Here is a 27,119-nt window from a genome sequence, read left to right as displayed (position 1 = left end):
TCTAGACCTGCTCCAGTCCGGCTTCCGACCCGGATACAGCACGGAGACAGCTTTGGTCGCATTGGTGGATGATCTCTGGAGGGCTCGGGACAGGGGTTATTCCTCTGCCCTGGTCCTATTAGACCTCTCAGCGCTCGATACCATCGACCATGGTATCTTGCTGCGCCGGTTGGGGATTGGGAGTGGAGGCACCGATATCGGTGGTTCTCCTCCTATCTCTGACCGGTCGCAGACGGTGTTGACAGGGGGCAGAGGTCACCGCGAGGGCCTCACTTGTGGGGTCCTCAGGGGTCGATTCTCTCGCCTTCTGTTCAACATCTACATGAAACCGCTGGGTGAGATCATCAGTGGTTTCGGGTGAGATACCAGCAGTACGCTGATGACACTCAGCTGTATTTTTCCACCCCGGACCACCCCAATGAAGTTGTTGAAGTGCTGTCCCGGTGTTTGGAAGCCGACGGGTCTGGATGGGGAGAAACAGGCTCAAGCTTAATCCTCCAAGACGGAGTGGCTGTGGATGCCGGCACCCGATTCAGTCAGCTGCAGCCGCGCTGGCTGTTGGTGGCGAGTTATTGGCCCCAAAGGATAGGGTGCGAACTTAGGTGTCCTCCTGGACGATCGGCTGTCGCTTGAAGATCATTTGACGGCCGCCTCCAGGGGGCCTTCCACCAGGTTCGCCTGGTTCGCAGTTGCGCCTTCCTTGATCGGGATGCCTTATGCACGGTCACTCATGCGCCGTTACCTCTCGCTTGGATTACTGTAATGCTCTCACATGGGCTCCTTGAAGTGCGCCGGAGGCTTCAGTTAGTCCAGAATGCAGCTGCTGGGTTATAGAGGGAGCTACACGTAGCTCCCATGTAACACCGATCCTGCGCAGGCTGCACTGGCTGCCTGTGGCTTTCCGAGTGCACTTTAAGGTGTTGGTAATGACCTTTAAAGCGCTCCATGGCTTAGGACCTGGGTACTTACGGGACCGCCTGCTGCTACCACATGCCTCCCACCGACCCGTACGCTCCCATAGAGAGGGACTTCTCAGGGTGCCGTCCGCCAAACAATGCCGGCTGGCGGCCCCCAGGGGAAGGGCCTTCTCTGTGGGGGCACCCACACTCTGGAATGAGCTTCCCCCGGGTTTACGTCAAATACCTGACCTCCGGACATTTCGTCGCGAACTAAAAACACATCTTTTTATTCGCGCGGGGCTGGCTTAAATTAGTTTTAAGGGAAATTTTATTAATTTTAAATGGGGTTTTTAGTATGGAAAATTTTAATTTCAGGCTAATTTAATAAGTTTTTAAAAGGTATTTTAATTTGTATATTGTGTTGTTTTTACTTTTGCCTGTACACCGCCCTGAGTCCTTCGGGAGAAGGGCGGTATAAAAATTAAATAAAATAAATAAAATAAAATAAATAAATAATAAACATAATAAACTGTCACCCTTCCAGTCAATCCCAATCTCTTCTAAATAGTCTATACTAGGGCTTACCTAGGGTAGGGGTGGGGGGGTGGCGGTTGTGATTAGAGAAAGTCTAGAGCCGAGGGAGACCACTGTACCTCAGATTGCCGGGTGCGAATCCCTCTTTGTGAGATGGGGCCATAGGTGCCAGATGGGTTTGCTGATCACGTACCTGGCTCCTTGCTGCGTGACAGCTGCCCTGCCCGAGCTCCTGGAGGTGCTGGCTGGGTGGTAGTTGAGACCCCAGACTTTTAGTCATGGGGACTTTAACTGCCATCGTCCGCCTGCCATCGACGGCAGCTCGGGAGTTCATGGCTTCCATGACGGCCTTGGACCTGACCCAAGTAATTGATGGCCCTACTCACATTGGGGTGGCACCCTGACCTGATTTTTGTCTCTGGTCAGTGGTTGAGAGATCTGGACTTAAAGGAAATAGTCATTGAACCTTTGTCATGGTCAGATCACTCTTCTTCGCCTGGACTTTCTGACCGCCATTCACCACGCAGGGAGACGGAGCCGACACGTTGGTTCCGCCCCAGGTGCCTGATGGACCCGGAGGGGTTCCGGACGGAGCTTGGGCCATTTCCTGAGGGTCTGGCTCACGGCTCAGCTGAGGAACTTGTTGCGGCCTGGGAACGGGCCGCGGGGCCTTAGACCGGTCGTGCCTTTGCGCCTCTGACCCGGCGCAGGTCCCAACCGCCCTTGGTTCTCTGAGGAGCTGAGAGGGATGAAGCGCCGGAGAAGACGCCAGAGAGTTCCTGGAGGTCTAGCCGCTCAGAAGCTGATCGGACACTAGTGAAGTCCTATACTAGGGCTTACCTAGTGGCAATGAGGAGGCGAGGCGTACGCCTCCTCCCTCATTGCATCGGCAGATAATCGCCCAGCCGCCCTGTTTGGGTGACCCGCCTCCTCCTACACCAGGGGAGCGGATGACCCGCAGGGACGTGCTGAGGAGTTTAACGGTTATCTATACGATAAAATCGCTCAGCTTCGGGATGGTTTGGACCAAGATTGCGTGATACGGGTGAGACGGCTGAGGTGGTCTTGGTGACATTTATGGGATGAGTTTGACCCTGTCGCCCCGAGGACATGGACAGGTTGTTGGGGAGGCTGAATGCCACCACGTGTTTACTGGACCCGTGCCCTCCTGGTTGGTGCTGGCCACGCAGGAGGTGACACGAGGCTGGCTCCAGGCGATTACGAGCGCTTCTTTGGTGGAGGGTGTCTTCCGCCGCCTTGAAAGAGGCGGTGGTGAGGCCCTCCTCAAGAAGCCTTCCTGACCCGCTGTTTTAGGTAATTATCGTCCGGTCTCCAACCCGCTCACGGCGAAGGTTGTAGAGAGTATGGTGGCATATCAGTTTCCTTGCACCTGGATGAAACTGTCTATCTAGACCTGCTCCAGTCCGGTTTCCGACCCGGTTACAGCACGGAGACGGCTTTGGTCGCAAGCAGGATGATCTCTGAGGGCCAGGGATAGGGGTTGTTCCTCTGCCCTGGTCCTATTAGACCTCTCAGCGGCTTTCGATACCATCGACTATGGTATCCTGCTGCGCCGGTTAGAGGGATTGGGAGTGGAGGCACCGCTTATCGGTGGTTCTCCTCCTATCTCTGACCGGTCGCAGTCGGTGTTGACAGGGGGCAGAGGTCGGCCCCGAGGCGCCTCACTTGTGGGTGCCGAGGGATCGATCCTCTCGCCTTCTGTTCAACATCTATATGAAGCCGCTGGGTGAGATCATCAGTGGGTTCGTGTGAGGTACCAGCTGTACGCGGATGACACCCAGCTGTATTTTCCACACCGACCACCCCAACGAAGCCATCAAGTGCTGTCCCGGTGTCTGGAGGCCGACGGGTCTGGATGGGGAGAAACAGGCTCAAGCTCAATCCTCCAAGACAGAGTGGCTGTGGATGCCGGCGTCCCGCAGTCAGCTAACCGCAGCTGACCATCGGTGGCGAGTCATTGGCCCCGGCGGAGAGGGTGCGAACTTAGGCGCCTCCTGGATGAACGGCTGTCTCTAGAAGATCATTTGACAGCCGCTCCAGGAGAGCGTTTACCAGGTTCGCTTGGTGCGCCAGTTGCGCCTTTCTGGACCGGGAGGCCCTATGCACGGTCACCACGCCTCGTGACGCCTCGCCTGGATTACTGCAACGCCTCACATGGGGCTCCCTTGAAGGGCATCCGGAGGCTACAGTTAGTCCAGAATGCGGCTGCTGGTGATAGTTGGAGCCCTCGTGGCTCCCGTGATAACACCTATCCTGCGCGGTCTGCACTGGCTACCTGTGGCTTTCGGTGCGCTCAAGGTTTTGGTGACCACCTTTAAAGCGCCCATGGCATAGGGCCGGGTTATCTACGGGACCGCCTACTGCACCACCAGATACCTCTCACCGACCTGCGCGCCTCACAGAGAGGGACTCTCAGGGTGCCGCCAGCTAGGCAGTGTCGTCTGGCGACGCCCAGGAAGGGCCTTCTCTGTGGGGCTCCCGCCTCTGGAACGAACTCCCCAGGACTCCGCCAACTTCCGGACCTTCAACCTTCCGTCATGAGCTCAAGACACATTTATTCATCTGTGCAGGACTGGCTTAGTTTTTAGATTTTAAAATTTAGAGGGTTTTAAATTGATTTTAATATCTATATTTTTACTTTTAATTAATTGGGCAGTAGAATAATGCTCTTACTAATCCAGAATAACCAGGCACCAAAAAAAGGAAAGGGGAATGATAAAATCCTAGATCAGTATAAGAGCCAAGATTGCAATTCTCCTGGCAATTGATAAAACTTTTTCATTTAATCATCTTTTGTTCTAATTGCACCTGCTTCTATTTATTAGTCAGTGAAATGAATTGTCCTGCTCCAGCAAGACTCAACTAATTATTCAACCAGTGCCAAACTACCAGAAAGGATAAAAATTTCCAACAGATAGTTAATTTTGTTCTATATCCTAATCAGAATAACTTTAGCTAAAAGACATAGCTTGATAAAATAGCATAAGGGGGCCCAAATGAATTCAATACTAATGCCGTTACATATTTTTTCAGAATTTTCCATTAACCAAATAATACAATGATCAAAAAGTTCATTGGTGAAATATGATTGCCTCCTTAAAAATTCATACATTATGTAAATTCTAAGTGTATCTAGTAATCTGAAAACACATTTAAAGAGTTTCAAAAAAATCTATCATATACAGTATAAAACCTCATTTAAATGGAATTTCAAAAGTATGAATATTTTTAAAACTGTGAGCTAAATTAAGTGACAAATGCAGTTACATCCTTTAAAACCACAACAGTGTAGCCCAGAACACTTACATGAAGGAATGATGAACTGTGGCTCTGTATTACCAGCATATCCCAGTTTGGTATATCTGTAAGACAAAGCAATATAAACAAGCTACTTTAAAAGTGATCACCAAAACTGCAGTATTTACAAATCAAAATCAATAATCAAATATTGATGTACAAAAATATTAATCAGAGACACAGTTTCCTCACTGAGAGTCATTAACCTAAATCTTTCAGGACTGCACTGAAAAGGTAGCGCTGATGCCAACTATATATCTGTCAAAACAAGGCCCGTAAGAACTGTGAAATCAGGCAGCACAAGGTAATATTTTTGTTCCAAGTGACAATGTTAAGATATACTGAACACCTTGTACTGATCTGACCATAAAAAAAATATGTAAAAACAAGAGAAAATAGTAGGGCATATTCATAATAAACTGTCACCCTTCCAGTCAATCCCAATCTCTTCTAAATAGTCTATTCTGTTCAAAATGGTCTTTGGTATAAAAATGCTATATTGCTAGGGATATGCAGGTTTATTCAGTTTGCATCCAAGCAAGGTATGTCTTAACAGCTAGTGCCCCATTCATAGTCTTTCTTTAAACAGAACTCTATGGAATCTTCCATATCTTATCATAGAATCTAGTTGATAAAATGTGCTCTAGTGAACAGCTGGTCTAAAAAGTTATTAAATACTTTTCTATCTGGGAGGTTAATTTGTTACAGATGTGATATCATCTTGGTCAGCAAAACCCTTTCTTTGAAACTTTTCTTAGATTTGGATTTGGGCTATATTTGTTCCAATAGAGGAATATTTATATATCCCTTACGTTTCTGACTTTATATAATCATTGGAACTATTTTGCTGTTGTATACCTTATTGATTAGAATTAGAGAACCAGGATAACTATGGTTGCTAAGCTGCCTTACAGAACTGACACTGACTGCAGCTGTTAAAGAACTCCTTGTGAAATGTGGCTGCCAGATACAGAAGTAATAAGGCACACCCACTCAGCCATGTTTAAAGCTTCACTGCCAACTAAAATCAAGTTTTAAAAAGGTTTTTCCATTTAGAATAGACTAGTCTGATGGGCCATATACAGGTAGACCTCAATTGAACCCCAAAGTTATGTTGCTAACTGAAACATCTGTCAAGTGATTTCACCTCATTTCACATCTTTTCTTGCTACAGATGTTAAGTGAATCAAATAAATTAAATTAAATAATAAATAAAATTGCATTTGTTAAGTTTGTAATATGATTGTTAAAATGAATCTGTCTTCCATATTGACTTTGCTTGTCAAAAGGTTGCAAAAGTTGATCACATGACTTAGGACCTACAGCCATCATAAATATGAACCAGTTGCCAAGCACCTGAATTTTGATCATGTAAACATTCGGATGCTGCAGCGGTCTTAAGTGTGAAAAATGGTCACAAGTCATTTTTTTCAGTAATGTTGTAACTTTGAATGGTTACTAAATGAACTGTTCTAAGTTGAGGACTGCCTATAATTAAAACCACTCCCTTATGAATTATTGTAAGTCATATGAAATATGACATATCATATGAAATAGGCAACCACATACAGGGAGTTTTTTAAGTGACCATTTGAAATTACAACAGTGCTAAAAACTGACTTATGAATTATCCCTGCATTTATGACTGTGGAGCGTCCCCACAGTCACATGATCAATATTTTTGATTGCAACACACTGGGGGGGGGTGTCACTTATTGCCATTTCTGACCTTTCCAGGGGCTTCAAACTAATGAAGTCAATGGGGGAAAGCCAAATTCACTTAAAAACCTTATGGTTCACTTAATCGCAGTAAAAAAGTCGTAAAATTATGTGTGACTCACTTAACAACCTCATCTCATAGTGACAGTACTTGTGTCCAGGTTGTGTTCGTAAGTTGAGGATTACCTGTAAGTTCTGCAAATAAATAAATGTGTCTCGAGAAGAGTATCTTATCCCCCTAAGAAATAGAGGAATCATTATTCCAATACTGAAATCAAATGTTTCAGTTATAGCCTCATCGTCTTCTGTCATTATTAAATGCCATTCGAATGAAACTTCCCATTTAACTATGGAGTTTGTGAAATAAATATGGGTCAATTGCTTAACTCAACTTTCCTCACAGGGTTCTTGGTGTAGTGATAAAATGAGAGAAGCTATCTTTGTGCCTTGAATTCCCAAAGAAAAGTTAGGATATAAATGCAATAAACAAATACCATATTTTGCTGAGAGAGGCTGGAAATTTAAATAACTGTTTCCAGGATTGCTTGATATTTAACAGTGTTAGTTATAAAGCCAAAAATTCTCAACATGTGTCCATAAGCAATGTACCTTATTATAGTAGTGGCCAAAATTGTAGAAACCTTTTGGAAAAAGTGTATTTTTGAGGTTTTATGGCTAATAACACCACTTTTTTTGGGGGGGGGGGAGTATATCATAAAATTATATATCAATAGAAAGGTAATTTAATCAAGAATATAATGCTTTTCAACCTTTGAGAGATAAAAATGGCTTTTTTCATGGAATTCTAGATTTTAGGCCAAATTCCTACAGTCTGCACCGAACAGTCCTTGCACTCAACTTTACATTTGCATTGTGCCATTTCATCTTGTATACACCCAGATGATATTTTTTTTCTGTCATGTAGGCACAATCTCTTAATTCTTCTATCATCACTTGCTGTTGTGCACCTTCTTCTGCCTTTACCAGTGTGGTTTTGTAGTGGCTGAGTCTCCTTATACCTCTTCAAAAACTTAGAAATGCCATATTTCCACCAATTTTTCTTCTAATTTCTTTAGCCTTGTTCACTTAATAATACTATTTTACATCGCTTTCTGGGTGACCAGTCAACTCTTTGCACTATTACTTTAATTTTATTACGTTTTACAAGCTCACTAAATGAAAGAACACAAAAAACCCCAACCAATTTGATAGTGATCACATAACACACTGACAAATGTCCTCCTCTCAGCTTCAATACATGACATCAATAACTGAATCCTACTGTGATCTGATTGGCTCATTGCCAAAACAAGATGACACGTGATTGGCTCTCTAAACACTCATACTCATTGGCTATAATCAGATGAAGAAAAGCTACCTGGTATCAACCTAAGCAAGTTGTGCTTCCTTTTTCTGGTTATTTGGTTATATCTTTTCATGGAATACAGATAATTGAACAAATGTTGTTGCATTCCATTACTGGTTAAATTATCTTTCCATTGATATATAATTTTATGGTACTACTCCAAAAAAGTGGTGTTATTAGCCACCAAACCTCAAAAATACATTTTCCCAAAAGGTTTCCACAATTTTAACCACTACTGTATACTAGCCATTACATGGATTCTGTCACATTTATTATTGCACAACCTAACAAATCTATCTCTCGCTCTAGCTTTGTTGCCCATTCATATGTATTCAACAGTTCATCTGTCCTCTGTCTTTGTTCTCTGAATCAACTTTCTCCTTGCTGTGTAAATATCACATATTTTCCCTTTGCAATAGCTGCACCATTGATTGCTCTTTGTTCTCATATGGGCCATATTCCCTAATTAAAAGTAGGAGATTTTCATGGAGATTTTTGAAATGCCTTTCTACTTGTTATTTTTCAGAATACAATTTGCTCTCACCATCTGGCATTCAATGAAGTGTATGTATGTTGGATCTGAATAATTTGCCACCTCCTCTTTTTCCTGTACCTGACATTTTTAAAGATCAGTCATAAAAGAAGGTTAGGGTTATTATTTGTATGTCATGTAGTCTTTAGTCATTCATATAATGATGCCATGCAAGTACAATACTATTATATCCCTACCTAAAAAGCTAATTTGTGAACTATATATAAGAGAAACAGGCAATATGTTTCTATGGTAACTATGGGCAATCTTAGTGCTAGTTAGGATCCCCACTCATTTTTTTTTAATTTTAAAGCTTATTTTAAAATATTAATTGAGAATCTGGCATCCCAGAAACCAAATAACCAGGTTTTGCTATCATCTCTATTTAAGAGAATGTCTTTGAGTTCCCCAAAGATGTTAGAAAATAAAACCGGTGAATAGACATACTGGTAGTCTTTCAAGACTTATTTGAACAACTCTTGCAGTTTGACAGGGTTCTACGCTCCTAAACTTCAGAAAAGGCCTGGCTTTCTCCCCCAGGTATGGGATATGATGAGGTGGATAAGAAGACTGCATATGAAATCTTCACTTTGGTGCCAGGTTTTTATTGTGTGTGCATATGTACACACATAGATATATGTGTGTGTGTATCTATCTATCTATCTACCTACCTATTTACCTACCATCATCTGTTTTATTGATGTACTGCTAATTTGAAGTCACTTTGGATGGCTGGATGGCAGGCAGGCAGGCAGGAAGGAAGGGACCCTCCCAATCCTCTTTCTCATGCTACTGTTGAAGTATGCCTGGCATAGAGATTGCAAAAGGCCAGGTGTATCTCATCAGCAGTGGAAGGAAAAAGACAGCAGGAGTAGGCAAAGGTGGTGAAAATTAGGGTTGCCAAAAGGACAAAGGAAAATTAGGGTTGCCAAAAGGACAAAGATGAGGGAAGGGCAGATGAACTGCAATGAGATCATAAACAACCTGCCAAGCACCCAAATTTTGTTCACAAGAAGATGTAAAGATGAAGATGAGAAAGGTAGTCCTAACTTAACAGCCACAATTGGGAACAGCAATTCCATTGCTAAGTGACAGTCATTAAATGGAACATCACTTGATCATGCCAAACTTAACATCAATCCCATTATGGCTATTAAGCAAATCACCCACAGTTTAGGGAGACATCACATGACTGCAACTTGCCAGGTTCTCTGTTGACTTGACTTGTCAGAAGCCAGCTGTAAAGCTTCCAAATTGCAATCATAACTTCGAGATGCTTCAACAGTCATAAACACACACTGGTTGAAAAGCTTCCAAATCACAATCACATGATTGCAGGGATGCTGCATGAGTTTGAGGACTGGTCATAAAACTATTTTTTCAGCGCCATCTTAAAATTTTGAACGGTTGCTAAATAGAACAATTGTTAACCAAGGATTACATGTGCTGGTAAATTTTGAAATACCCTAAGAAACTGAAAATTTAATATTTAGTTCTACACTTGCTCATTTGCAGGATACCACAATACTACTAAACAGGAATTACTTTAAAGAAAGACTTTCAGGATCAGACTGTTAGTGTGAAAGAAGTTCTAATAAAAGAACATAAGTCAAGCAATATTCCAACACCCAGAAATGATAAGTTTGGAAAACTAAAACAGAATACACTACACTATATAAAATTTAGTATCTTGTGAAGGAAATTATCCTCTGCAAAGTATTTTAAGGATTAGAAGAAAAATGTTATACTGCACTGTTCAGCATATCTAAAAATATTCATAGCTACTCTAGCAAAAATGTAGAAGAATGAATCATGAAAATAAACATGGTTATTGGCAGACACTGAGGACACCTAATACCAAGCCTGTTTGCTCTTTTACTACTTTATTGTTCAAAGATCTAAAGTTCATTTTAAACAATAATTTCTCATTCAGAATAAGATGGATATAAAGTTATACTGTGCAAGAAAATAATGGACAAGTAGAACAAGAGAAGTAATGATACTCAGCATTACTAAGATCTAGATTTTTTTCAAGGAAAAAGATGCACTGAATCAAATATATTTAAGGATTTTTTTTAATCTCATTATTTTAAATCATGAAAAAGAAAATATACAATTCTTTGAAGAATCATCATGGGACATCTTTAATTTCCAATTTAATAACAAACACTAGTCTTAATTATCTTGCAGAAATGTTATCGGCAATATATTATAATCTCATATTCTGAGTAAGTAACATACAACTTAGCTTACACAGAATAATTTGTTATATCTGATTCAGTATTTGAAACTAGAGTATTCCAATGCCATTTTGCAGAATCAGATAGTTCCTTTTACCTTCCTAGATTTTTAAGTTAAAGAACTGAATCAGGCTACACTGCGAGGAAAGGATAAGCATTAAAATATTCCAATTGTTTCCAATTCAATACAGAGGAAACATACTGAATAATTAAATAGCTACTGTGCTACTAGGAATCATTCTTTTCTTTCCCACTTTTCAACAAACATGAGACTACAGGGATAAATTAACTGTGCAGTCCATGGTAAGGGATCATCTGTTATGCATTGCATGCCAGGCCAGAGATGTTATGGAACTCCTGACTCAAAGTTTAGAGGCAGCGAAAGTCTGGATGGGAAAGTTGGAGCTGACTTCAACTCTAACAAGGAGTGTTGCAATTTCTGCAGGATACACTCCTTCTCAGTAGAAGTACCATTTTTGAAAAATAGTCTCACTGTAGCATCAAGCTGGCCCTCCCTGATCACATTTAGAAAGATGCTGAAAACAGAACTATTCTTTCTAACCAGTCCATGTTTGCTTTGAACTGTTATTTTTATCATATTTATATGCCACCCATCTCACAAACTGTGATTCTGGACCAGCTACAATAAAGACCCTAAAGTATTTTAAAAAAAATAATAATCTACAATTAAAAACATTATTATGGTTTGACAGTCAGCCAAATGCTTGGACTGAATTTGATATTTTTATCCACCTATTAAATCCTTGCTAAGGATCTGGGATAAGCACATACTGTTGCTTGATAGTATTAAAAGGTTACAAGTAAGGTGTTATAAGGATGTAAGGCAAGGGTATCAATCTCAATTTCATTGAGGGCCATATCAGGGTTGTGTTTGACCTCGGGGAGTCAGGTTGGGTGTGGCCAGAGTAGGCATGGCCAGCTCGACATCACTTGTATTGGAGGTGTCTGTGGTGGCCAGAGCACTCTGCCAGCGAAAAGAGTCTCCCAAACTCCATTTTTGGCTGCAATAGCCTCCTGCAACTTTCTGCCAGCGAAAATGGAGCTTAGGAAGGCTGCCTGAGGCCCGCCCGAGCTCCAATTTGGCTGACAAAGGCATCGCGGGCCAGTCCTTTTGTTTCCAGGGTGGCCCCACGGGCCAGATCTAAGCACTCCACAGGCCGGATCCGGCCCCCAGGCCTTGAGTTTGACACCCCTGATGTAAGGTGTTACAAGCAAAGCTGTCTTTTGCAATTGACTGATTGGTCAATGCTGATGGTGTTCAAGTGATGTTGCAGAGTTTTTGAGGAACTTCCAAAAGATGGAGCCAATTTCACCCTGGGGGTGATGATGTTCCCAAAGGGCAGGGGCCTTGGTAGAAAAGCCTTGCATCCTGGGTCCCACCAGGTGTAGTTCCTTAGCAGATGGGATCCACCTCATGGAATGGGCAGAAGTACCTTAGAAAAGACTGTCCCTCAAATAATCCAACCCCAATAATAAAAGGATATTAACAGCATCTTTAATTGAACTTGGAAACAAACTAGTAACTAATTAATGCAGCTCAAAGAATAGTGGTGTAATGTGTCTCATTCTAGCTGTACATATAACTGTCCATGCCACTGTATTTTGCACCAGAGAGCAAAAAACCTGGAGCATTCCACATACTAGGGGCCAAGGGTGAGACATCTAATTAGCACCAACTGGAATTGAGGAAGGAGGTAAACCAGTACAACCCTGGGCCACCTCCCCCCAACCATCTGAGCCAATCCAGAGGGATATAATGACCAATGGTACCTAAGGCCATCAAAAGGTCAAGCATGGATACAGATCCCCAAACATGTCCCTTGAAGAGGTCACTGAAAATGAACCAAAGCCATTTCTGACCTATACTCAGGCCTGAATCCTGACTGAAAGAGGTCCAATTAATCCACTTTATCTTGGGTCCCAAGGCTGTTCTGTAACCACCTTCTCAATTACCTTCACCAGAAGGAGGTTGCATAACACTAAAAAATTGCCCAGTATGGTAAGGTCCAATTATGATTTTTTGAGGAGAGGGTAAACCAGTACCTCCTCAAGAGGTAGTAGATCAACTTCCTCACCAAAGGAGGGATTCTGCTGTTAGAACTCTGACCTCCCATCACCACCAGGCAGCTTTAGTTAGCCAACAGAGGCATGGATCTAGAAAGCAGGTGTCTAAATTCATCATCATTTTTTTAATGCTGATTTTATTCCTATTGTGATGTTTTAAACTTGTTTTCCTAGCCACTAAGTCATTTGATTTCAATGATCAATAATATGGTTGTTAATCAACAAACCAACTGTGTCTGATTTACTAGCTTTAGATCTACATACCTACAAGAGGTTTTGGTAATGCTTATTCACACTCCTAGCATTACAACGGACTATTACAACTATTTGGAAAATGCAATTGGTACAGATGAAGCTATTCACATTAGCAGATGAGAACAACTGCAAGCACATAACACTGATACTGCAGAATAGCACTAGCTTCAGCTGCAATTGTGGTTACAGTGTAGTTATTAACCTTAAAAGCCCTACATCTGCAGGAACATATCCTCCAAATAGAACCAACCTGTCCAGTGTGCTCATCCCAACAGGGAATATTGGGCGTTTCCCAGATTCAAGAGGTGCTAATGGCAGAGGAAAAGTTCTTCTCTGTGGTGGACCGCACCTCAGGAAATTGACTCACTTCCACAGAGGTCCAGTTGGTGCTCACCTTTTTTTAAAGTTTTTAAGACAAAAATTTCCACTGGGCTCTTAAAAGTTAAGTGTTATTAGATTCTTGAGTTGGTACCAGTGATAATATATAGCTATTCACGTTTACTTTTTGTTGTTATAGTTTTTAATCACACTATTAAAGGTTTAATATTATAAACTGAAATTCTCCAATATAGCTAGTTAATAAAAATTTAATAGACAAATTACAGCTAAGAATGCTATTGAAGAAATAAGACGTTTAGAATTCAAATATTATTCAAGTCCTGCTAAATAGTAACTAACAAATACCTGCTCTGAAGTTATTCATATATAGGACAAGGTGATATAATTCAGTTAAAAATTAATTTAGGTAAATGTGAAATTCATATAAACAATACAAGTAATATCTACCTCATTTATTTAAAAGTAGGTTTTCCTTTAAAACATTCATCAAAATACCTTTTCAAGTAATTGTTGGCTGCGATGGTGCATATTGGTCTGCAGATTTCTTAGTTAAGTACTAATGTGGATTTAAAATAAGGAACTACAACTCTAACTGCCATTTGTAAAGTCTGTGAAGTTGGAGGAAGAAACTGATACTTCAAGGTTGCAGACAAATAACCCTTTGTTAATTTATAAAGAAGAAGAGGGAATAGAGGCAACACTAAGCAGACAAACCACAGACTGGCTTTACTCAGTTCACTAATTACTGTTGCAACGAATATTAGTCTTTTCAAATAATATTTACACATTAGCTAATAGCCCAGTGTAGATATGCTTATGGGGGCTAATAAACACTCAAGATTAAAAACTTAAGCAATAAATTTCTTATCAATGGCTATCACTGATCCATATTAGCAAATGGTAGCATTACCACATCTGAGGTGGCATTTGGTTGATTTCCTGGATTTTTGGATTCCAGATTGGTAATCCTAGCATAGAGTTTTTCAAATCAATCAGCTCGATTGCCTCAGTTGACTCAGGGCGACACTGAAGCAGAAGAGATTAGAGCTGGAGGGAGTATTATAATTTTTAAAAAGCCACCAAAATATGTATTTTAGCCTATGAAATTACATTGGAATTACAATCTGAGAAAGACAGGAGAGAATGTGCATATAACGATGCATGCCCAATTCTGTCAGTACTATAAAGAGACAATTGTAAAGCAACAATAATTCAAGCGATAGGAAGTAACAGACTATTCACTTCCATATGTGCGAGTTTCATCTGAATGACTTTGTCCAGTCTGACATATTTTAACATCTTCCCAATTTGCTGGACTACAACTCTCACATTCATAGCTAGCAAATAAGAAAAGGTTCACAGAAAGCAATATGTTACAGCTATTGAAGTGCTACCAAGTGAAGCCCCTGTAACATTGTACCAGATCTGAAATCACATTGAATATTTACTGCTGAACAAGGCATGTAAACTCACAAATGAACTCTGCAGAATGCTTCATTTACTGAACATTTTTTACTATGGTTATTCACCATATAATAGGTTTTACTTGATGATTCTATATACTGCACTATGTATTCTAATTGTCAGTTTTTAAAGAGTTATTAAGGAATTCTACACAACATATCAATATTGGGGAATATTGGCAACTATTATTTGTTGACAAGTAATATGGATAAAGCAATTGTTTAAAAGGCTTTTACAGCTGTTTCAAACGGTACTCCTAATTGATTACAAGTGCATGGATGCACAGAAACACTTTGGTTTGTTCCCAGCAAGCCTGAAAATATAGCTATTTTAATGATTCAAAAAAAAGTAGATCTGTAACAGGCTTCAAGCATAGCAAGGGACCTATTTCACATGTTGTGCACAATTCTTAAGTAGTTCTATTTCCCATTGTTAGGGAAGCCATTGTTTGATTATTTTAAATAACGTTAATAAAATAAACTACACTAGAAATGTAAGAGTTCTAGTCCTGCCTTAGACTGAAACCCCAGTTGGGAGACTTTGGGAGACTCTCTCTTAGCCAAACCCATCTCACAGGGTTGTTGTTGTGGTGGATAAAATAGAAAGAGGAAGGAGTATTAAGTATATTTGTTGTCTTAAGTTATTTATAGAAATGATAAAGGTATGATGTAAAGAAATAAATGTAGCAATAGCCTCAACATCAGGGACATCTGCAGGGGCCACAATCTTGAGTTTTTTGAAGCGCCACCAAAAATCTTTTTTTCAATATATCTGAAAATATAGTCAATTGTGCTTTGTAACACTGCTATCTGATAAAAAGGATGAAAATAACAAATCTTAGAAAAGCAGGATATATGTGAAAATTGCACTATTACGTACTTACAGCACTGAATTGCTATGGTTAAATACAACACTACAAATACTACACTATCATTAGTTGGCTATGTTTTTCTTTTATATTATTAAGCATATTTATTGAGTTTACAAATACTTAAAACATACCAACTTGATAGCATTAGGGTACATACACACACACAAATTAACCACAAATTATGTAACATTCTATTCTATTAGTATGTAATTTTTTTTTAAAGATTTGCATTTATATCCCGCCCTTCTCAGAAGACTCAGGGCAGCTTACACTATGTCAAGCAATAGTCTTCATCCATTTGTATATTATATACAAAGTCAACTTATTGCCCCCAACAATCTGGGTCCTCATTTTACCTACCTTATAAAGGATGGAAGGCTGAGTCAACCTTGGGCCTGGTGGGGCTTGAACCTGCAGTAATTGCAGGCAGCTGCTGTTAATAACAGCACAGACTGGTAATTAATATATGTTTAGCTGCCTTCTTCAAATCAAGACTTTGAAGCAATAAATTTGGCTGCTATTTGGGGCAGGGGGAGAATCCCTGTACATAAATATACCACAATCTATTACATCCACTAAAAAGGGGGGCTGCTAAACAAAGAATTTATTGTACTGCATAAAAGAGAGGATATAAGTGTGTTAGTTTTATACCCCAACTTCCTCCAAACACTCAATGTAACATAGAAGCACATGCTCTTCCATTTCCCCCATAACCATACATAGGTAGGCTGGGTGAGGAGTGACTTCACAGTCACTCAGTGAAGTACATTTTCTATTTTCAACATGAGATTATTCATACTGTAATGTTCAGAAAAAGCAATTTAGCTAGGAGACCTATGTAGTTTATGCTATCAAGTTCTAAATGTCTTCCTAAGATAAAGCACATTTTTTGCAGTAATTGTTAGTTGTAACTGTTCAGGAAGTTAATTCAGGCACTTAGTAAGCAATGCTGGGAAAACTATTTCTAACTAGCTATTGACACACTGGTCTACTTAAAATAATATATGGTTTCCAGACACACAATGAACTTTCATGTCTTCTGTCTTCCTTGCTTTTCTGTGTACAATATCCCTAAAATCATCCAAAATCCAGATTCCTAAACCAAGGCAGATTTTGATAATGTATAGCGACTTGGCAAGAAATTAGTTTTTATTAGCAAGACCAAATAATAACCACTCAACTTTTCTTTCAATCTTATTTTAACCATTCTATATTATCTATTGGGAATATACGTGTAGCTTTATGAGTAGAATATTTACAGTATGTCACAGAAGTGAGTACATCCCCTCACATTTTGTAAATATTTAAGTATCTTTTCATGTGACAACACTGAAGAAATGACAGTTGGCTACAATGTAAAGTAGTGAGTATACAGCTTGTATAACAATGTAAATGTGCTGTCCTCTCAAAATAATGCAATACACAGTCATTAATGTCTAAACTGGTGGCAACAAAAGTGCGTACACCCCTAACAATATGTCCAAATAATGTCCAAATGGGGCTCAAAGTGTCAATATTTTTTGTGGCCACCATTATTTTCCAGCACTGCCTTAATCCTCTTGGGCATAGAGTTCATCAGAGCTTCACAGGTTGCCTGCCACTGGAGTCCTCTTCCACTCCTCCATGACGACATCATGGAGCTGGTGGATGTTAGAGACCTTGCGCACCTCTACCTTCCATTTCAGGATGCCCCACAGATGCTCAATAGGGTTTAGGTCTGGAGACATGCTTGGCTAGTCCATCACCTTTACCCTGTTTCTTTAGCAAGGCAGTGGTCATTTTGGAGGTGCGTTTGGGATCATTATCATGTTGGAATACTGCCCTATGGCCCAGTCTCCAAAAAGAGGGGATCATGCTCTGCTTCAGTATGTCACATTATATGTTGGCATTCATGGTTCCCTCAATGAACTTTAGCTCCCCAGTGCTGGCAGCATTCATGCAGCCCCATACCATGACAGTCCTACCACTAATGCTTGACTATAGGGAAGACACACTTGCCCTTGTACACCTCACCTGGTTGCCATCACACATGCTTGACACCATCTGAACCAAATAAGTTTATCTTGGTCTCTTTGGACAACAGGAATCCATGTCCTAAGTCTGCTTGTCTGCAGTAAACCGTTTGCGGGCTTTCTTGTGAATCATCTTTAGAAGAGGCTTCCTTCTGGGACTACAGTCCTGCAGACCAATCTGATGCAGTGTGCAGCTTATGGTCTAAGCATTGACAGGCTGACCCCCACCCCTTCAACTTCTGCAGCAATGCTGGCAGCACTCATACATCTATTTCCCAAAGCCAACCTCTGGATATGACACGGAGCACGGGCACTCAACTTCTTTGGTTAACCATGGCGAAGCCTGTTCTGAGTGGAACCTGTCCTGTTAAACCGTTGTATGGTCTTGGCCACCGTGCTGCATCTCAGTTTCAGGGTCTTGGCAACCTTCTTATATCCTAGGCCATTTTATGTAGAGTAACAGTTTATTTTTTCAGATCCTCAGAGTTCATTGCCAAGAGGTGCCATGTTGAATTTCCAGTGACCAGTATGAGAAAGTGAGAGCAATAACACCAAATTTAACACACCTGCTCTCCCTTCACACCTGATACCTTGTAACACTAATGCGTCACATGACACCAGGGAGGGAAAACCGCTACTTGGGCCCCATTTGGACATTATCACTTAGGGGTGTATTCACTTTTGTTGCCAGCAGTTTAGACATTAATGGCTGTGTGTTGCGTTATTTTGAGGGGACAGCACATTTACACTGTTATACAAGCTGTATACTCACTACTTTACATTGTAGCTAAGTATCATCTCTTCAATGTTGCCACATGAAAAGATATACTTAAATATTTACATAATGTGAGGGTATGTGCTTACTTCTGTGACAAACTGTATATGGTCTCTTGAAAAAGTTCTGAGGCCTAAAGCAGGAGTGAAAAAATTGAGCCCTTAGGATGAATTTACAAAGAAGCTTTATGCACTATTTTATTCCTGAAAACCATTTTCCACATTGGGGTCCTCTTGCCCTTTCTACTTCTGGAGTGTGGTCCTTAGTATACAATGCAACATCACTTGTGCAGCTTGGCCTAAAGATACAAACTTTTAAGACTTTTGATTCATGTTTTTACTAATTCCATTTTTTCTGCAGCTATTATTATTTTTATCATGTATAACAATTCTGAGCTTGCTCACACATATTTAAAAGCACTAAAATTAGTGGGAATTCTGCATAAGCAACCAAGTGCACAATTTTTATAAAATATATTGATAAATGCACATGCAACATGTTTTCTCATTTAATGCAACTACAATCTGAATCACATTTAGTAATATATCACACAGGATGTTTAATCTCAAAAGTAATTTAAAATATTAATCAACAACAACCCATAATAAATATTCACTTAAACATCCTGATATACAGATGAAAAAGATTACATAATAAATTTATAAAATATGGTAAATTCAGGAATATTCCTTTTCTCTAAATGTAATTCAATAAGCACATTTTAGGTACATATTCAAATCATTCACAAATATTCAAACATCATTTTGCAATCCCAGAATCCCGGAAGTTGAAGCAGACTTTTATGTCATTAATCTCCTGATCAATGCAGGATTCCAAATTAAAGCAGATCAGATTAATATCATCTAGTCCATACTTAAACTCATATAGTAAACTTGGTTTAATATAAAGTCTGAATTAAGCTATACTTCAACATTTCACGCCAATCACATTCTAATTTTTTACTTCAATAGACACTGTGTCACATTTTAAAATTTCTCATGCACTTAATTCAGGAACCTCAATGTATTCCTGATGCAATAGGAAGTATTTTAGTTTTGCTGTTCTCCAATACATCTCTTGGACATAAAGTGAATGCTGCAAAATACAAGTGCCCTGGAAGCCACTACAGGTAGTCCTCAACTTACAACAGTTCATTTAATGACCGTTCAAAGTTGCAATAGCACTGAATAAAGTGGTCTGACCATTTTCCACACTTATGACCATTGCAGCATCCCCATGGTCACATAACTTACATTCGAATGTTTGACAACTGGTTCTTATTGATGATGGTTGCAGTGTCCCGGAGTCACGTAATCCTCTTTGCAACCTTCTGACAAGCTAAGTCAATGGGGAAACCAGAATCACTAAACAACCATGTTACTAATGTAAGAACTGCAGTGATTCACTCAACAAATGTGGTGAGAAAAGTTGTAAAATGAGGCAAAACTCACTTAACAAATTTCTCACTTAGCAACATAAATTTTGGGCTCAATTGTGGTCATATGTTGAGGACTACCTATAATTCTTTGCACTTTTAACTGTGAACTACAGCAATAATAAATGTAGTAACACATTTTCAAAGTGTACAATACTATAATGAAACATTTTAACCAACAGTGGAACCTAGTAATTATTCAAATATTTAAAACTGTACCCAAAGTTAATAAGGCATAAATATATGTGGTAAATTTTCTAAAGCAATTCTAAAACATTTTCATATTACACATTATATTAGCATAACAGGCTATCCAGCCTTTTCCCTTTAATATTTAAATCTATTCCCCTCATATTTTGAGACCAATATGTAAGACTAGCAGAATACAGTGGAAACGTGCACAAATTTACATATGCACATATAGAATTGGGGTATATAGTCACCTGAAGAAAAAGATAGGGTCTGTCTATACAGTGATACTAAGAGATTATAAAATAGATGCATCTTTAAAATATATTGGAGTTCTAATTCTCTAATGTTCAGATCTAATGTTTTAAAGCTTGTGATCTCAAAAGTCCAGATTTTTCAGGGCCACTGACACATTTCAATTTAGAAATTGTGTAATCATAGTTACTAATTAAAAGATGCTGCGCTTTGCACACCAATGACTGTGCATTCATTGATAGCCCCCTTTGCAGAATCTAAAACTAAATTCCTTTCTCTCTTTTGATTATTTCCCATCATTTTCATTTATGCACAAATTTACAAATGAAACATGTCACCAGAGATCCCTATTGGTATAGTTAGCCTCTCAATATGCAAAAACAGTTTCATATGAAAAAAAGGACATGTTCTTTAATTAGTGTATTACAATGAACACTGTACTGTAATTTCAATGTACTTACACATATCTCGTAAATTACTATAGGCAGCAGAACAGCAACCAGTACAAATTGTAATTTATTGCAGTTTTACATCCAACTGTATATTCTGTGCTCTATTTAAGTGAACTATCGCAATCATATTCCTTATGTAGATACGTTTTGATTTGTTTTTCAAATGGAAAGATAAGGTAACAGTTTCCAAAGAATGTTGTTTGATGACACATTTCTCAAAATATTTTTTTAATGTAATTAACCATTTTTAAACAGAAAACTATGGCTGATGGATGAATGATTAGTTAAAAGTGTTTTACTTGCAATTATATTGAGCTACTGCTGCAACAACCAACTTGCATGCAGAATTTTCTATGAAACACATCTTTATTAGCATGAAGCAAAATGAAAGCACAAAATGAAGTCGCTTCAACTCAGTTCCTTAAGAAACTGTAAGGACATAAAAGTACCTATGTACCAGGAAGTCTTTGCTTCCTAGATAAATCTCCAGTGCTATCCTCCATGCCTGCTCTTCCCTGAAAGAAATGTCATTGAAGTTCTTTTATATAAGTGTCATGTTAGAAAATAGCAACGTTGAGCGCCTTTTCTCCACATTAATTAGTAATTACAAAATAAGAAAAGTGGTTTCTCAAAAGGATTTGGTTCAGGTTTGTCACTGAAAACTGCCTTATAAGGTATAAAAGCCTGAAAGGAGGAAGCGCCTTTGACAAAACTAAGGAAGTTCCTCTGCGCTTGCTCATTAGAGAGGGCAGACTTTTTTTCCACCCACACAGAGAGAAGTAATGCTGAATAAATGGCACATATGGACAAATCATGGCACTGCAAAAGGAAGCCACCAATCTGAAGGCTCCCCTCGGCCCGGTATACTGAACTTAGTTGAAAATTATACACAGGCCAGTTTGACCCGAGAAAGGCTGGCGCTGATTTTTTTTTAAACCTGCCCCCCCCCCATGGCTATTTCCTAAACGAAATTAAGGCTGCAGACGTTCTTCTCCAAAATTGCATCCTAACAGCAATGCAGGAAAAACTCCTTGGACCGATGCAACAGCAAAAATCCAAATCCAATCTCTTGCAACCCTCCTCCCTCCAAGAAGGGGGGGTAAAAAAAGGGGGGGGGTGTCTCGGAAATGCTAGACTCAGCGGGCCAAAAGGGTCTCCTTCCCAGCCGCGGAAGGCGCTCTGTCATCCTCGCAAAGCCCACACAATGAATTAAGACCGCTGGCCACCTCGGTTAACTTTTATCAGGAGGACACAATGCAAGCCTTCCTTCTGGCAAAGGCCGAAGCCTCCCGCAGGACTGGAAAACGGGGGTTGCCGAGGGGACCAGTTTGAACCCGGGCAGTTTAGGGCGTGGACTCGCCCCTTCTGCCCACAAAAACCTCGCCTCTGACGGCCGACGCCGAAAGGCAGAAAAAGAGCTGCCGGGAAGAAGCCAGTCGGCCCGGCAGTCGGTAATACCCTCCTCCTCCCCTCCCCACCTGCCACCCCCAAATAGCATCGGTAAGGGAGGGGGGGTGGCTGGCTGAGTGAGGGGCAGGAAGCCCTGCCATGCCCGGCGATTGTGGGGAGGTGGGGGAGAAGAGACGGCAAGAGAAGCCTCGTCTCGCTCCACGCGCCCCAATGAAAGGCAGAGGCAGCCCGGCCGCTTCCCTTCCCCGCCCTCTCCGGCGCTGGAAGCCAACTGTCAGCCTCCGCCGCTGCCGCGCGCCCAGTCGCCCATTCATCTCTCTCTCTTTTCTCTCTCTCTCTCTCTCTCTTTCTAGGCTCACCCGGTGCCACAGTCCACCACGCAGGCCGGGAGCCGCCCTGCCATCCTCCACGGGTTTGAGACGCCGCTGAGGAAAGGTGCCGACGACCCCACGGGCCTCTCTTTCTCTCTCCTTCTTCCACTCTGGGGGAGTGAAGGCACCACTTCCGCAAAGGAGCGAGTCACTCCCTTACCCCAGCCTTGGCTTGGCTTGCCTCCCTCCCCCCCCACCCTCGCCGCTCGCACACGCACAGCCCCGGCGAGGGAGCCCAAGATGGCCGCCTCTTCCGTCGCTCCCTCCCACTCTGAACGCGGGCATGGGAGGGGCGCCGCGGAAAGAGGCAGAGCGAGCGGGCGGGCGCGTCAAACTAAGGACGCCTCTTTAGGAGAAGCGCACTGTCCGGGGGCGGAAAAGAGACGCGGGCGGCCGCTCCTCTCGTGTTCTTCCCCCTTTTCACTTTGTTGGCGCTGGCCGCTGGAGGATCAGCGGCTGACTTGAGTCGCCGTCCTCGTTTTATCCAGTGACACAAATGTCATGGTTTAATATTTACGGCATTTTTAAAACGCGTGATGGAATCCTCTTTCAACAAGAAAGACACAGACTTCAGAGGATAATTAGAACTGCAGAAAAAATAATTGCTACCAACCTGCCTTCCATGGAGGACCTGTATACTGCACGAATCAAGAAGAGGGCCGTGAAAATATTTACAGATCCCTCACATCCTGGACATAAACTGTTTCAACTCCTACCCTCAAAACGACGCTATAGAGCACTGCACACCAGAACAACTAGACACAAGAACAGTTTTTCCCCGAAGGCCATCACTCTGCTAAACAAATAATTCCCTCAACAATGTCAAACTATTTACTAAATCTACACTACTATTAATCTTCTCATCGTTTTCATCACCAATCTCTTTCCACTTATGACTGTATGACTGTAACTTTTTCTTGCTATCATTAAGGGTTAAATTGCAACCTATGACCATCATTTGTGTTGTAAATGTTGTACCTTTGATGAAGGTTTTTTTTTCTTTTTCTTTTCTTTTATGTACACTGAGAGCATATGCACCAAAACAAATTCCTTGTGTATGCAATCACACTTGGCCAATAAAAAAAAATTCTAATTCTATTCTTTGACCACCTTCCTAACTGGCCGCTTTCAGAATCCCGGCTTTTAAAAGGCAGTCGTTTTGCAGAGCTGCAGTAGCCTTAATGCTTGCATACTAGGCAGAATTTGCACGCCTCTTTCAGAGCGAAAGGAAGTCCTTTGTCGGATGCTTTTTCGACTTGGCCCGGCATTTCTATCCGTATCTCTAAATCCATCTCACCCTGAAGGGCCCAGGATACAAGCGAAAGGATGGGGAAGGCGGAGGCTCCATGGTCGTTTTCAACCAAGTATATATAAAATTAATGAGTGTCTCAAAAAGTTCTTATAAAATTATTAAATCTTGTGGGATTTTTTTTCTTAAATTCCAAGTTAAACATGAGATTTCCTTGTGGTCTTCCATCCAAGGATTGACTAGATATGACTGAGTGTCTCTGAATACAGATTAAGCTATTTAGCTATTGTCATGTAATTTAATATACAAAGACATACAAGTACATTTTTATATTACCTTTCAGTTGCATTTGGGTTAGCCAATTGAACAATTCTTGCAGCCTTGACTTTTTCCTAAGCAATTTATCTACTTGATTAAAACCTAATCTTTCTACCAGTCTGAATCCTGTACTGAAGCTTGCCAACTGTAAAGAAGATGAAATAAAAAATATAAAAAATAATAAAATAAATATTAAAAAATTCAGAATAGTTGATTCAGCATTAAAAGCATGACAAAAGAAATATGTCTTGACTGCTCTTCTAAACGCAGAAAAAATAAATGCAATTCTTTTAAGATATATTTCAAAACCAGGGAGCATTCATTTTATAAATTTGTTTATAAATGAATCTTGAGTATATATTTGAGATTAAGAGGTAGAACAGATCATCCAAGACAAGTGCCAAGGACCATAAAACCGACTTGTGCTTCCATAAATGTATATCTAGGGTTCACTGGCCAACAAGTTACTCAATACCTCAACTTTCCTGGTCCAGATTCCATCAGAACCCCAAACTAACCACCCTAGTTAATTGCTCACAACACATTAAGTCAACATGTGGTTATCTAGTTTGTGGTTCAGCATATGATACTAACATCACCTTTATGGCACAGATGCCTTCTTGCTTGCTTGAACACAGTGTTATCCATTCAGTCACTTCCAACTCTTGGCAATTTTATGGGCCAGGTCTCTCTACATCTTCCAATCTTGCACTACTTCTTTTGAGTTTTTTTGTGCTCTGGTGATGTCATCTTTGATGGTGTCCAGCCACCGTATTCTTTGGCAGCCTGGTTTCCTTTTACTGCCAATTCTCCACATGTCATGTCGTGTCCCACTCCTCCGCTGACGGCCGGGTCAGGGAAATCCGAATCAGGCTTGCCTCTGCAGCTCTGCCCAAAGTCCTAGCAAAGTCCTCAGAGCAGGCAGGAGACCAGTAAGTGACTTCAGCAAGATAAGTTCGACTTTGCCTGACTCAGAGACTGCCAGAAAGCAGATCCTTTATATAGGCCATGGGGTGTGGCTCCATGACTCAGCACTCATTAAGGCCTGCCCCTCCCTTCCTTCTGTTGCCTCCGCCTATCCAATCTTCTGATGCGAGGGTCACTCCAATCAGCTGTTGTTGGAAGTAAACTTTCCTCAGGCTCACATGCTGTGGAGGAGGGGGAGGGGTCTAGCTGCTCCGTTTGCCTGGGCATGGAGCCAGGGCTGGGGCCGGGGGATGCTCCCTCCTCTGCAGCCTGCTTGGGCATGGAGCCAGGACTCGGGTCGGGAGGCATACATTCCTCCGTGTTCGGGAGCAGATAAGCAGACCCCGGCTGCGGTGAGAGCGGACAAGACACAACATGTCATGGGCACAGTAAGTCAGATGCAGTTTCATGATTTTTCTTTCTAGTGACATATCTGGTCTTATGCACTCCGGCATTTGCTTGTTGGTCACCTTTGCTATCCAAGGAATACGCAGAAGCCTTCTTCAGCACCACAGCTCAAACAAGTTGATTTTCTTCCTGTCTTGCTTTTTTAAAATCCGATTTTCGCAACCATAGGTAACTTACGGGCAACACTATAGACCAGACTAATCTACATTTGGTTTCCAGTCTGATGGCCTTCCTTTCTATATTCGCCTCATATTCATTATTGCTGTGTGAGCCAGTGCCATCTAACATGAACACCTCCTCACAATTATCTCCTCAAAATTCACTTTTGATTCAATTGAGCAATTACAACCACCCTCACACTTGGTTACAGGTTTTTGCATCTTCTTTTGGGGCTTGAGGTCATTCCACTGTTTCTAAGGAAGAGAAATGTGTGAATTAGATACCATGGTAATTTTTTTAAAATCTTTTACTGTAGCAGAAGGGCTGGCCTTTACAAACGATAATGTGGGTAAACATGGGCTAGTGCCTAAAGTTAATCTTTAGACATATATAGGTTAATATGCATGCTTCCTAGTAAAGTATATGAAGGGTTTTTTTCATTTTAGAAAACTTTTTGATACATCTAATATATTGTAAATAAAAACAACCAATGAGCAGTTGAAATTGGTTTTCTGTGCTTGCATACCTCTTCACAAGCCACAAGATATATTTTTTCTTCACCTTTGACCTCTAAATGTTGGAAAATGGTGGGCCAACGAAGCATATCTATTGGACAGTTTCCATAAACTGCATTAGTGTAAGTGCTGTTGAGGTCAATGATGGGAAGCAATGTTCTTTTAATATTGAGAGTCAGTTGTTTCAACTGACAGCAAATAATCTATTTAAAATTATAGGTCTTCTTCCATCTCAAGTCATAGGCCTTTGATGGGTAATTATCAAGTGGCTTCTAATATAAATATTAATTCAGTGTGTGTGTGTGTGTATTACTAGAACCAAGGTGCAAATGGAGTGGCACCTCCCCTTACACAAAAAAATCCCTGAATTTAATTATCCTTCTTTTATACTGTAGCCCTTCTTCCTTCTCTACCCCATTGTATTTAAGAATATATTTTAATATTTTATGTAAAAAGCCATAGGAGTCTCTGGCAAATGACATTGCAAGATGGGACAAGGAGCAGAAAAAAGCTCCAGCTATCTTTCTTTAAATTACTTGTATTTTATGCATCCAAAACCAGGTGGAGCAAGCAGAATTCAAATTCAAATGGATTCAAATCCATTCTTATTAAAACAGTGAACTTCTGGATTATCTATTTTTGTTTATTGCAAAATGTTTAAGTTGCATATATTTTTTAAAAAACTTTCCTTTTCATCAATGATTATGTATGCAATTTTTTTTTAAAAAATCTATTCTTCCACATTTTTCTTCCTCAGCAGTGCTATGCACTGATTCCCAGTGCAATTATACCATTTTTCCATTCGATTATTTCCTCGTAATACTTTTACGTTATATAGGATTTTTATTTTGGTTTTTTGGTGCTTAGAATGAATTTTGACTCCTGGCGATTGCCTGAATAAGTGTCTGCAATTTTGTTGGCTGGCAGTTTTTCAGAAGGGTTTTTCCATGGCCTCATACCTAGGACTGAGAGAAAGTGACTGG

The 27,119-nt window shown here is 40.7% G+C and overlaps 1 protein-coding gene across 2 annotated transcripts in view; it reads right to left on the bottom strand.

Moving 5' to 3' along the window:
• ACTR3 (actin related protein 3) overlaps nt 1–22,774 on the bottom strand; it is a 49,907-nt gene extending 27,133 nt beyond the window's left edge. The window contains exons 1-2 of one of the 2 annotated variants that reach the window (XM_058194374.1): nt 22,510–22,774; nt 4,761–4,816 (exon numbers count right to left, since the gene is read on the bottom strand). In XM_058194374.1, coding sequence (XP_058050357.1) covers nt 4,761–4,816; nt 22,510–22,553 — 100 coding nt within the window. In that variant the 5' untranslated portion in view covers nt 22,554–22,774. The remainder of the gene's footprint in view (nt 1–4,760; nt 4,817–22,509) is intronic. The other variant, XM_058194365.1, reaches the window with a different exon arrangement.
• Between the last annotated feature and the right edge of the window lie 4,345 nt (nt 22,775–27,119).

The sequence above is a fragment of the Ahaetulla prasina genome, chromosome 1 (assembly GCF_028640845.1).
Source record: "Ahaetulla prasina isolate Xishuangbanna chromosome 1, ASM2864084v1, whole genome shotgun sequence".
NCBI classification, from domain to species: domain Eukaryota; kingdom Metazoa; phylum Chordata; class Lepidosauria; order Squamata; family Colubridae; genus Ahaetulla; species Ahaetulla prasina.
This window is presented reverse-complemented; position numbering and strand designations above follow the sequence as displayed.